The 13,162-nt window shown below is 37.6% G+C and overlaps 1 protein-coding gene across 7 annotated transcripts in view; it reads left to right on the top strand.

Moving 5' to 3' along the window:
• LOC308628803 (rab5 GDP/GTP exchange factor) overlaps nt 1-13,162 on the top strand; it is a 119,350-nt gene that overhangs the window by 40,719 nt on the left and 65,469 nt on the right. For 4 of the 7 annotated variants that reach the window (XM_081256106.1, XM_081256108.1, XM_081256109.1 and 1 more), the window contains exons 4-6: nt 3,017-3,186; nt 11,900-11,981; nt 12,874-13,006. In XM_081256106.1, the coding sequence (XP_081112232.1) occupies nt 3,017-3,186; nt 11,900-11,981; nt 12,874-13,006 (385 nt within the window). The remainder of the gene's footprint in view (nt 1-3,016; nt 3,187-11,899; nt 11,982-12,873; nt 13,007-13,162) is intronic. The other 3 variants (XM_081256110.1, XM_081256112.1, XM_081256114.1) reach the window with 1 other exon arrangement.

Here is a 13,162-nt window from a genome sequence, read left to right as displayed (position 1 = left end):
AGTCCGTAGGTTGTCATTTTGTGCCTTTTGGTTTCCTTTGCTGTGCAAAATATTATGGGTTTGATTAGGTTCCATTTGTTTATTTTTGCTTTTATTTCTGTTGCCTTGGGAGACTGACCCAGGAAAACATTGGTGCGATTTATGTCAGAGAATATTTTCCCTATGTTCTATTCTAGGAGTTTTATGGTGTCATGTCTTACACTTAAGTCTTAAAGCCATTTTGAGTTTATTTTTGTGTATGGTGTGAGAACGTGTTCTAACTTCATTGATTTGCATGTGGCTGTCCAGCTGTCCCAACACCACTTGCTGAAGAGACTATCTTTTCTCCATTGTATATTCTTGCCTCCTTTGTCTTGGTTTTGTTTTGTGTGTGTGTGTGTGTGTGTGTGTGTATGTGTGTTTGTTTTGTTTGTTTTGTGGCTGCACTGCTTGGCATGTGGGATCTTAGTTCCCTAACCAGGGATTGAACCCATGCCCCCTGCAGTGGAAGCATGAAGTCTTAACCACTGAACCACCAGGGAAATCCCTCTTGCCTCCTTTGTCGAAGATTAATTGACTGTAGGTGTGTGGGTTTATTTCTGGGCTCTCTATTCTGTGCCATTGATCCATATGTCTGTTTTTGTGCCAGTACCACACTGTTTTGATTACTCTAGCTTTGTAGTATTGTCTGAAGTCTCAGAGGGTTATGCCCCCAGCTTTGTTCTTTTTACTTAGGATTGCTTTGGCAGTTCTGGGTCTTTTATGGTTCCATATAAATTTTAGGATTTTTGTTCTAGTTCTGTGAAAAATGTCTTGGATAATTTGATAGGGATCACATTAACTCTGTAGATTGCTTTGGGTAGTATGGCCATTTTAACAATATTAATTCTTCCAATCCAAGAGCATGGGATATCTTTCCATTTATTTGAATTATCTTCAGTTTTCTTTATCAGTGTTTTATAGTTCTCAGCATGTAAGTCTTTTACTTCCTTGGTCAGGTTTATGCCTAAGTTTTTTTGTTTTTGTTTTTGTTTTTTTGATGTGATTTTAAAGGGTTTTTGTTTGTTTGTTTTTACTTTTCTGATATTTCATTGTTAGTGTAAAGAAATGCAACAGATTCCTTTATGTTAATCCTGTATCCTGCTACCATGCTGAATTTGTTTATCAGTTCTAGTAGTTTTTGTGTGGAGTCTTCAGGGTTTTCTGTGTATAGTATCATGTCGTCTGCATATAATGACAGTTTTACCTCTTCCAATTTGGGTACTTTTTATTTCTTTTTCTTGTCTGATTTCTGTGGACAGGACCTCCAATACTGTGTTGAATAGAAGTGGTAAGAATGGGCATCCTTGTCTTGTTTCAGATTTTAGCAGAAAGGCTTTCAGCATTTCACTGTTGAGTATTATGTTGGTTGTGGGTTTGTCATAAATAGCTTTATTATGTTGAGATATGTTGCCTCTATAGCCATTTTGGTAAGAGTTTTTATTGTGAATAAATGTTGAATTTTATCAAATGCTTTTTCTGTATCTGTTGAGATGATCATGTGGTTTTGTCTTTTCTTTTGTTGATGTGGTGTATCACATTGATTTGTGTACGTTGGAAAAGGGTTTTTTTGAAGTGAGAGGCAGAATCTTTAGTTTGACCTATGTAGTTAAGGTATATTTTTACATGATCTGTGTGTGTTTGTCTCACTTGAATAAACCAGTCACTCTATTAGGTGTAATGCTTTTATTATCTTAAAACTTTATTGCCACTACATCATTAAAATGTATTTCAGATACTAAAGTTCAAAAAATAAGATTATAAGAAATTACTCTGAAACAGATTCACAGACGTAGAAACAAACTTATGGTTACCAAAGGAGAAAGGGGGTAGGGGAGGAATAAATTAGGAGTTTGGGATTAGCAGATACAAACTATTGTATATAAAATAAACAAGGTCCTACTGTATAGCACAGGGAACTATATTCAATATCCTGTAATAAACCATAATGGAAAAGAATATGAAAAAGAATATATTTATATGTATATATAACTGAATCACTTTGCTGTACACAAGAAACTAACACAGCATTGTAAATCAACTATACTTCAGTTAAAAAAAAGGATATTGCTCTGAGAAAGCATGTAATAGGTTGATTTTAATACCTACAAAAGGTACTTTTTCTTCCTAACTATCTTTTTTTGTGTGTGTATAGAAAAGGATCATGGGTATATGAGATACTTTAATTCCTTTCAGGTATTGCATTAGAGAGCACAATTCAAAATCAGGAGGCTTAGAAGGTGATCAGAAACCAAGTAATATTTCATGTTTTCTGAGAGCACTTACCCTATTACAACACCCTTACCTCTGTTATGTAAAGGTCTTATTTTCCTTTCAGTATATTTATTTGAAGAGGGCAAAGAGTTGTGTGGCCAACTGATTGGACAGTGTTTTTTTTTCTTTTTTTTTGCTTCTCTTGCCTCTGCTCTGTCATGGTCACTGTACTACTTTGGATGCATACTTTCACTTTGAGCAGTATGACTTGAAGTTTGAATGGTGGGTAAATAATTGTTCATCTCCACATAAATAAATTAGCCTTTGCCTTTTTGGCAAATCAAGTGGATTTGGGAAGGTTGTCTAGCATAAGTAATCTATAATTTTTGTGCTTCTACTGATTGTTATTTTACATGTTGACTGGTTTTGTAAATTCATGCAGACTTTGAGAGAGTTCAAGATAGCAGTGCCATTTCAGTGTTAATGTTAACAATTAAATATATAGATCAAAGCATGATATATTTTGGCTAAGAAGATACTGATAGAGCACCTTTATTTGAATAGGAGTATCTTTTAGATATGTAGTTTTATCTAATTGTACTTCCTACTCATAAAATAGATTTAGCTTACTTTAAGGAAAATCCAAACATTTAAACATAAAATAATTTAAATTCAAGTTTAACTTTGATTTAGCATAATTTAAATAATCTTAAATTAGATACTGAAAGTAATTCCATGCATGGCTCTTCTGTGTAATGAAACTTACTATGTTTAATTTTCCCAGCAGAAATTCAGGAACCAAAAGCTCCCAGTCCTTCTATAAACCGGCAAACCAGCATTGAAACGGATAGAGTGTCTAAAGAGTTCATAGAATTTCTCAAGACCTTCCACAAGACAGGCCAAGAAGTCTATAAGCAGACCAAGCTGTTTTTGGAAACAATGCATTACAAAAGGGTAGGTTGAGAACCACTTAGAAACATGAGTTTTGGTTTTAGGAAAGGTCTTAGAGATAATGTAGTGCAACTTTGTCATTTTACAACTGAGAAAATAAAGACCCAGGAATGTTAAGTGACTTACCTGAGAAATGTCACTGAACCAAGTTAAACACGCCTCCCAGGCTAATACTTTTCCTCTGCAACTCAATGGTGTTTGGATCATCTTCGCATGGAACGTCTGGCATCAGAGCTACTTGGTGTTGTGTACTTTAGTAATAAGCCTTCCTAACTTGTCACCTTGTAAATAGTGTAAACTGCCAAGAGAGCCATAGTAGACCTTGAACTCTAAGTAACAATCATTAGACCAGTAGTAATCATTTTAGGTTTTTTTAGTTTTGTTTTGTATTGATTTTTAATTTTCCTCTCCTTGCTCAGGTAGAGAAGGGAAAGCTAAAATTTAAACATTGAAAGGGACCTTAGCAACTATATAGTTGCCGTCCCTTTATTTTACAGGTGGGGAGGTTGAGAGCCAGAGAGGATAAGTGACTTGTCCAGGGTCACTTGGATAACACCTTGTGTCTTCCACACATGTGTCTTTGACCTGTACTTTCTAACCCATAATTTCAACAATGAACCACTCTTGCCCACATGTTTTTCCTCTTCATTCCTATCATTCCTATTTTCTCCAGTCCTAGGGTATGCCCAGTGGTGAGCAACCTTTTTACCACATATGGGTCAAGTCTAGAAAATTAAGTATTTTCAGAATTGCATTAAATTTTTTTCAGCCATTTTATCTTTATCAGGAAACATTTAATATCTCTACTGAGATTTTTTTTTAAATTTCCTCATTCCTAGAAGGTATCTCTTTTGTCTGAAATTTCATTCAGCACCTACATAATCCACACACATTGCAGTATTGCAATGTAACGCTTGACTTTTCAACAACTGTTGTTTACTAAGACTCTTCAGAAGCTGAAGGGTTTATTTTTTTACCCTTTTGTCTTTTTGATTAATCTCATTAGCTACTTAATAGTCCCTTGTAGTCCCTTTTCACATTCTTTAAGAAATATTTCTATTACACACGAGACAGGCAGTGACATCATTAACACAGAATTCATTTATGTTGAACATACAGTTGTCATCAGCTACTTTTTTCTTCTTTGAAGTCACCACAGCAAGAATTTAAATTTTATTGAGAAAATGGGAAGGTGGGGGAAGGAGTGGGGTGCTAAGAAGAAGCTAAAGAAGAATTTACAAGGTTTAGTTTTTTAAACTTATTATTGTTACATATTTAGTTTACATAACTAGAATTTAAGAATCTCACTGTGAGAACCAAGCTTCAAATAGGTTTAAGAGTGGCCATGGACTCAGGGATGTATATGGTCACCAGTGAAATGAAGAATGTCTAGATTTCTTTGTCATTTGGACAAAAAACTGTATGTGCCCAGGGTAATTTTAAAACATTATATAGACCCAGCTAGATGTTCACCTTTCCCATCATAACTTGAAAACCATATTTTCTAACTTAATAAGCTCCCTGACTTGGTAAAAAAAATTTTTTTCCACAAATTTATTCATATGAAAATATTTTCAAAACACACAGACCACAGTTAAATCAAAGTAAATAAGACTCCTAGAGAAACTCTTTTGCTGCCCAAACTGTTTAAATCCTGCCCTTGCTAATTGTTGATAAATCCCTCACATACATTTTCCCCTGTTCTGAAAGTGTAGCTTGCCCCATTTTTAAAAGTATATCCTTTGTAACCCTCTGCTATCTCAAAATTTAGACCCTTTAATTTATTGGATATTGCATTAAAGCTTTTTTTTTATTATTATTATTTTTGTGTGTGTGTGGTACGCGGGCCTCTCACTGCTGTGGCCTCTCCCATTGTGGAGCACAGGCTCCAGATGTGCAGGCCCAGCGGCCATGGCTCACGGGCCCAGCTGCTCCGCGGCATGTGGGATCTTCCCGGACCGGGGCACAAATCCGTGTCGCCTGCATCGGCAGGCGGACCCTCAACCACTGTGCCACCAGGGAAGCCCCCATTAAAGCTTTCTAATAAATGAACTTTCTGGGTTTTTCAATGCTGTTTTTAAAACACGATTTCTTTATTAGTAGTAGTTCAAATATGCTCTTTTTCCTTGCGAAGGAAGCAGTCAAGCACAGTGTTAAGACCTTTTGCTGATTTCAGTGTTCTTTTCCCAGCCATTCATTCTGTAAAAGTCTGGTATTGATTATATTATATACTTAAAGTTTTTCTGATATTAATTCTCCTGAAAAACTGTTTTCTAAACCTAAATGAGGAGGAAGAAAATATAATAATTTAAAATATGGCTATATCTTCTCTTCCCCAAGATAAGTAAAAAGATAGGTGTTCTCCTATATTTTAAAATAGCTTTACAATTCTAAACCATATGTGTGTGCAAGGAGTAGTTTGCCCTGCTATGTAATTACTGTTAGGAGAGCAGAAGCATGTATTCAAAACAAAGAAGCTTTAATCAACACAGTAGACTTTAATTATGGTAAGAAAATCAGGGGGTTGGGGCAAGTAACCCAGAACCTCTGGGTTAATTTTAAAATCAGAGGCATTAAGGATGAGAAGTGAGGCAATAGGACAGTGGGAAAACATCTGAGGTGATGGAATGTGTACATCATAAGAAGGAAAACTAGGTAAAAGATTGAGTTGGTAACTATGTTAAAAGTAATGAATGAAGAAAAATAATCAAGAACATGTCATACCAAGGCAGCCTTGATGGCTCAGTGGGTGAGGCTGGTGCGATATAGTCTCCCAGCTTTGACATTATTTCTCAGGCCCTTTCCTATTGTGCACAGCTGCAAAAAGAACAGTGGCCAGAATGGAAGAGGATGTGGGTCAAAGTGTACCAGGAGAGAGATACTCCTTCTACAGAGAAGATCCTCATGGACAGGAAGGTCAAGCTAGAAGGGCAGCTAAAAGAGACTATGGAAAAATGGTTTTTAGAGCTTTTGCAAGGACTTGTGAGAGGCTGCAGACATTTTGGAGAAGGCAACACAATGAAGAAGTAAAAGATGATAACCCTTACCTGAAGAGCCTCTATGAGGGCCTCATAAGGACTGAAGTCCACATTCAGAAGGTGTTCATGAAGCATGGCTTACTTAACTTGAACCAGTTATGGTTCAGATCTAGCCAAGTTTTGACTCTTACAGGCGTGAGGCCTCGTTCCACATGCTGGTTGAGGAGAAGGAACTGGGCACAGTGGTGCTAGTGTGGGGTACAACTGCACGGGCACACCCAAAGGCCCACCCTGCTGCGGGTGGTGAAAGAAATGTAGCAGCCTCTTGAAGAGACTTTTTTAAACTAGCTGCTATACTCCTTGAAAGCCTGGTTCACTTTACTCATCTATGAGTACTTCTGGTATTTTCCTAAACCTTGTTGGAAAACTCCAGTAACCAATGGCTAAACACACAATTGCACTAAGGAACTCTAATTCGGGAGTCTGTTCCATTGATTTTTAGAACTACATGTTTAGTAATGTCACGTATTTGCAGAAGAGGCCAACAGGACACTACTGGACCTCTAGAGTGTCATGAATAACGCTGTATCTCCTCAGACTCTGATGACATCAGAGTGTTTTAAGTGAATGCAGCGTCTTTGGGAATTCTGCAGTTTGGCTACCTGACTGCACCAACTGCACTGATTCTTCTGCATCTCACTGTGAAATGTGAGTTATTGGAACACTTAGCCCCCTACACATTTCATTCATTGAAGGAAAGGCACAAGTTTAAACATTTCCGATGCTGAAAAATGATATGATGATGTTTGTACAGAGCATATTTGAGTTCATTTGTAATTTGTAACCATCTAGCTCCTGAAAGTGATGGACTACTGGCTTTTCCTTAGAGGTATGAAATGAACATATATACCTTAACACTTCTTACCACCTTCATTTTGCCAATAATTGAATTTGACAAAAGTCAATTACTTTTGCTCTGTTTTGTTCATCTAAAGGTAGAAATGTTTCAATCTGTATTCAACTAGCTACATGACCTCAAGGTATATTCCCTGATAAGGTGGACTATCTTAAAATCTGAGGACTGCATGCTTGTCGTACTTTAAATGTTAATGTTTAATTTTAAGTTTTATTTAGGAGGAGTAAAGCCCTAATATGTTCAGTTTCCTAAAAAAAATTATTGAAGGCAGCAGAAAGTAGCAATACCAAAAAAAAATGAACATTAAAGTTAAAACCTAAATAGATCAGACAGTTAACTGTAGTACAACAGAAAATTAATCCAGAAAACAGATCATGGAGATCCAGTTTTTTTGTTTGTTTGTTTGTTTGTTTTTTTGCGGTACGTGGGCCTCTCGCTGTTGTGGCCTCTCCTGTCGCGGAGCACAGCCTTCGGACGTGCAGGCTCAGCGGCCATGGCTCACAGGCCCAGCCGCTCCGCGGCATGTAGGATCCTCCCGGACCGGGGCACGAACCCGTGTCCCCTGCATCGGCAGGCGGACTCTCAACCACTGTGCCACCAGGGAAGCCCATGGAGATCCAGTTTTTAAAGATGAAATACACAGAAAACATAATTAAGGAAATAGTCAAAGATTTTCAAAATGGGGGTGGAAAAAAAAAAAAAGATTTCAGCCAGACAGTTAAGAAAGAATACAGAGAACCTCTCGGAATATTCAAAGGAACATACCCACTTGTCAAACTTTTACACTACAAAGAAAAAGTTTTTTAGGAAAAAACTAAAATGGCTTTACACAGACATTATAGAAAAGATGATCCCAGGCATTGGCTAGAGAATGCTTAAAGAAAAGGGTTCATTTACACTGCTAGGCTGTGTTTTTTCTTAGAAAACTATGAAAAAACCTTTAAAAGAATTTACCAGCACAAACCTGCAATCATATCACTTAGCTCCTTTGGCAAGAACTTTGAAGGATCTGAGATGTACTCTCCTTGCAAGTTAAAAGTTAGCCTGCCATAGTTTCATGGATACTGGCAGAAGACACAAGCTTCCTGGGTCAGAAAAAAAAGAGGCCAGTTTATTACAGCACTAGCAGTAACCAGAGTATATCAGCGTTTGTACCAATTTCCTACGTATCAATTCCCACAGGGCAGTGCAAAGAAGACCAGGTAATGCCTACACATGCAGTAAGTTATAATAGAGAGGAGGATCTTTTATAGGGCCATGAGCTTGCCTGACCTTTGCCCCACAGAGAAACATTATTATACTAGACAGTAAACAATCTACCCTTTTCACTTAAGGGAGGCTCTACCTCTGTCTTCCAGTCCTGTCTGCTATACAGCTATCCTTGAAAAGGGTGCAGAACAAAGGCAGTCAGTGTCTCTCCTCACAAGATGTGTAGAAATAGGAGAGGTCTATGTAGAATTGTCTCCCCACATCTTCACAATATTATAAGGGGTGGAACAATAGTAAATGGCCACTTTCATTCTTTCTTTCATTCAACTAGTGTTGAGCACTATACCTGGCTCTATTGTAGGCACCAAGGATGCGGGAGTGAACAGTGCCCTCATGGAGCCGACATTTTAGTGGAGGAGATAGACAATAAACTAATTTATAATATATAACAGTGGTAAGTCCTCCAAATAATCTAAAGAAGGAAGAGAGGACAGAGTGGCAAGGGGGTTCACATTACGAATTAAACACTACTGAAGTGTAAATCTGTGCAAGAGAAATAGAAATATAAAAAGGAGTTTTCTGAATTGTAACAAAATTAGTGATTGTGTGGAACTGGTGTAGGAATAGGTGATCCATTGCCACCTGTAAAACAAGCCATTTAGGCCTTTAAAAGGAGGTCACGGTTTCTGGTTAGAAGTAAGTACTAGTAATAATCACAAGAATGAAGTGTGTTCTTAGTGTTACGATTTGGTGCAAATGAAAGGTAGCCATGTGTAAGCTACCTAAGTAGATAATCCATTGCAGAAAGTACTGAATTATGTGCATTCAGTCTTCCTGTTTAACCTGAATGCCCTCTGAGAATTTTAATATTTTTTATATTATTGTCTTGTACAGTGGCTGGCCAGTCTATTAACCATGTAGTAAATGTTTTTAGAATGGATAGAAATATCATTTTCCAGAAATTGGGGAAAAATAATCTTACTGGAAAATCCAAGGGAAAACAGAATACTAATAGAGGTATAAATTTAGCAACGTGGTGAGATAAATCCACAAAATTTAGTTATAGTACAAGATGCCAGAGATAAAAAGCTAAAGAGCCTAGCACATTTTTTAAAAAATAGCAATTTTTGAAGACAATAGCAATAAAAAGATTAAATATTAAATAATAACTTAATCTAATATAGAAAGTTAGAGGCTCATTCAAAGAATTAAAAGACTGTTTCTGGATTTTATCTTGGATTTAGCTGAGGAAGTATAATATCCTGGATCTAGCTGAGGAAAACAAAAAGATAAATTTACAAATACTTTGCAGGTCAATATGAACACTTAAAATATTAAATTACAATGTTACATTGTTTATTCTAGAAAAAGAAGGACGCAGGGGTTTGTGAGGGAAGGTTTCTAAATGTAACAGACTTCAAAATATACTAAAATGAAAGTTACAACTAGATATGATTTTCATATATATATATTCAGTATGTAGAGAGAGAGAGAGAGAGAGAAGAGAAAGAGAGCAGTGAAATAAACTAGGGATTCCAGAAATAAATTCAGTTTCTCAGGAGCAAATTATATGAGAATTGGAAAACAAAGGGGAACAGGATTGCTTTTTACTAATTGCCGCTGAAAAAGGGAAGTTTGTATGCAGATTATTTAAGGTCTGTTTTTCATACTATGGACCTTACATGCCAGCCAAATAAAAGAGCTAAGCAGGAAAAAACTTAGAAGAAAGCAGATTAAGATTTGTTTCACCTACAGAGAGGAGCTAAATTCAGCTGTTGAAGAATTGTTCTTAATGACCAGAGAAAGGTTTAACGGTATTAAAAAACATTCAGGCAGTAACAAGTGTGCAGTCACGGTGGTCACAGAGCGCTCTGAGTGCTGTGAGGCCTGCGAAGTTATTTTGACCGAGGGAATGGAGGACACCTTCTTAGAGGAGGCAAGATGTGTACTGAGCCTTAAAGGAGATACTGTGGAACTTCCTTGGGCAGCTGTTGGAGGTTTGGAGAGGAGTAAAAATCATCTGGACTGGACTTCCCTGGTGGTGCAGTGGTTGAGAGTCCGCCTGCCGATGCAGGGGACATGGGCTCGTGCCCCGGTCTGGGAAGATCCTACATGCCGTGGAGCGGCTGGGACCGTGAGCCATGGCCGCTGAACCTACGCGTCCGGAGCCTGTGCTCCGCAACGGGAGAGGCCACAACAGTGAGAGGCCCGCGTACCGCAAAAAAAAAAAAAAGGCGTCTGGACAGAGAATAATTTCACAGTGTTAGAGAGGCGGGAAAACTAAATGCAGATTCTCAACAATAGGTAACCTGGCAGGGTAAGTGGGGACCAGATCATAAGATAAGACGATCAGTTGAGAAGAGAAAGATAAAATGTGGGGAGAGCAGCTGAACTCCAGGTGAGAGATAATGAGGACCCAAACCAGGGAAGGATCCACGGGAGAGACATTATGAAGGCAGATAGGCAAGGTTTGGTCACTGTCCCTCACCCCAAGGCATCTTTTCTAAGGTAGCCAAAGCATCAGGGTCTGCGTGCTTCATCAGGGCTTTATTGGCCCGTGTCATTGGCCTGTGCAGAGGTGGTCTGTGAGAAGCAGTCCTGTGGAATTTGTCTTGGGCCGTATTCATGCCCATCTGTGATGAAATCTATGAGAACCCTTGGAGAAATTCCCGATTTTGGTGTCAGAATTTCACCTGAAGAATTAGTTCGCTTTTACATTTTGGACACTCAGTTATGTGACTCTTTTCATCTTAGTGATGATTGCTAGAAAGTTTAGTTAGAGACAGATTTATGGGCTGACTTTTTCCTAACTTCTGTATCTTCAAGGAATACATTTTTGTGTTATCTTTCCTGGCTCTACTTTCTGTTTCTGTTTCTCTCCGTGTTTTGTTTATCATTTTCTAGGTTGTTGTGCAGAACTGTGTTTATCTTTTATATAGACTTCAGATATTCTTTGGAAGAAAGTATATGTGAATATATATATTTGTGTTACACCTATAAAATAAGTAAAACCAAATAAAAATGATAAAGCCCAGTGTTAGAGGGGCTGTGGAGAAACAAGCACACCTACGTGGCTAATGACTGTACTTGGAGTTTCTGAGGGTTATATATCTAGCAATAGATATTTAGAGCTGTAAAGTTGTCCAGACTTATTAAGCTGTTAATGCCACTTTTGAAAATGAATCACAAAGAAATAACCTAAAAGAAACAGTCTTCGCATAGTTGTTTATAGCTGCAATATATAAGTAGCAAAAAAAGGGAAAGAACCCAAGTACACAGTGGTAGAAGTGGTTAAATAAATTGGTTAACATAATGGAATATTATAAAGCCATCAGATGGTTAAGTAGATTAGATAAATCAAAATGTACATAAACATGCAAATTATCAAAATATGCATTGTACCCATATAAGAATGTGTATATACAGCAAAAAGAAGTGAGAGGTCATGGAATGTTGTAAATAATATTAATGGACAGGCTTTTCTCCCCTGCAGCATTAATTTAATTTGTAAGTACTTTTGAGATTAGTTCAAGGAGTGGGTTTTGTAAAATTTAGAGCTTTCCTCGTGTTCTTTCTTCAGCTACTAAGCAGACTCTTTGTCCCTTTGTTTCAGGATTTAAGCATTGAGGAACAGTCAGAGTGTACTCAGGATTTTTACCAGAATGTGGCTGAGAGAATGCAGACTCGTGGAAAAGGTAATACCTTGTTAGCCTGCCTTTGAGGGATTGCTGGTAGTTGCATAGGGCCTACTGCTGAGTCTCTTAGCAGTTTCCCTCTTTCTTAAAAGTCTTGGTTGGTTTGCCTGCTCTGTTCTGTAAATTACTCCGCTGACATTCAGGTAGCTGGTGTTATACTTAGCAGTGTCTTTGAATACCACCATGTATATCATTCCAAGATAATTAAGCAATTGGATAATTTCTTGAGCAATGTTTAATAATTTCATTAGGGGTAGGGACAGATTAAAACCCCTTGGGAGGCTTCTAAATGAAACCCCCATCTTGGAATTGCCATCTTGCTGAGTCATTATTCATGACCATGTATTCCTCATGTGAGTTGGGGCAGGAAAGAAATTGAGAACCACTGGCTGTGCTTTAGGTTTTCAGGGATTCTTCTTGAATTTGACTTGCATTGATGTAGATTTTAGGGTGTACTTAGCGTACATGTATATCTGAGAAATCTGCCCTATATGTATACCTCAGAGCAACCCCTAAGGTTTCATAGGAAAGCTCAGAAAAATGAAAGGGTGAGTCTTGCCAGCATTCATCAGTCTTGGGAATTTCATGTGCTTTTCTAATGTAGCGGTAGAGAATGACCCATGCTGAGGTCTTCCCACTTGGCAGGGTGTACAACTGTTAGGTCCTGCCAAACAGCTTAAGTTAGAAGTAGGGATTCTATAAAAGGCAGCCCCAAAAGTTGAGGTAATTTTTTAAAGGGTACTTTTTAATGTAACATCTTATACTTTTGTTTCTGAGTATATTTAATGTATTTCTGGTAAATTAGTTTTCTGCTACATTGAAAGTACTGTGAAAACATACTCTTAATTTTAAATGTTCATCCTTCATTCAAATATCCATTTGGATATTTCAGTGCCTCCAGAAAGAGTTGAGAAGATAATGGATCAGATTGAAAAGTACATCATGACTCGTCTCTATAAATATGTGTTCTGTCCAGAAACTACTGATGATGAGAAGAAAGATCTCGCTATTCAAAAAAGGATCAGGTAGCTGATGGTTCTGCTTTTTCTTGTTGTATTTATTTACTACCTCCTGTTGGAAGAACACATTGCAGGAAAACAGGACACTTGAGTTTCAAACCTTCAGAGCAAGTAACAGCTTAGGTACCTGCCATCCTTAGCATATAAACTCCTTTGTGGTGT

Source organism: Mesoplodon bidens (genome assembly GCF_964165515.1).
Source record: "Mesoplodon bidens genome assembly, chromosome: 15".
Lineage (NCBI taxonomy): Eukaryota > Metazoa > Chordata > Mammalia > Artiodactyla > Ziphiidae > Mesoplodon > Mesoplodon bidens.
Note: the sequence above shows the minus strand (reverse complement) of the source record. Positions and strands in the feature narration are given on the sequence as shown.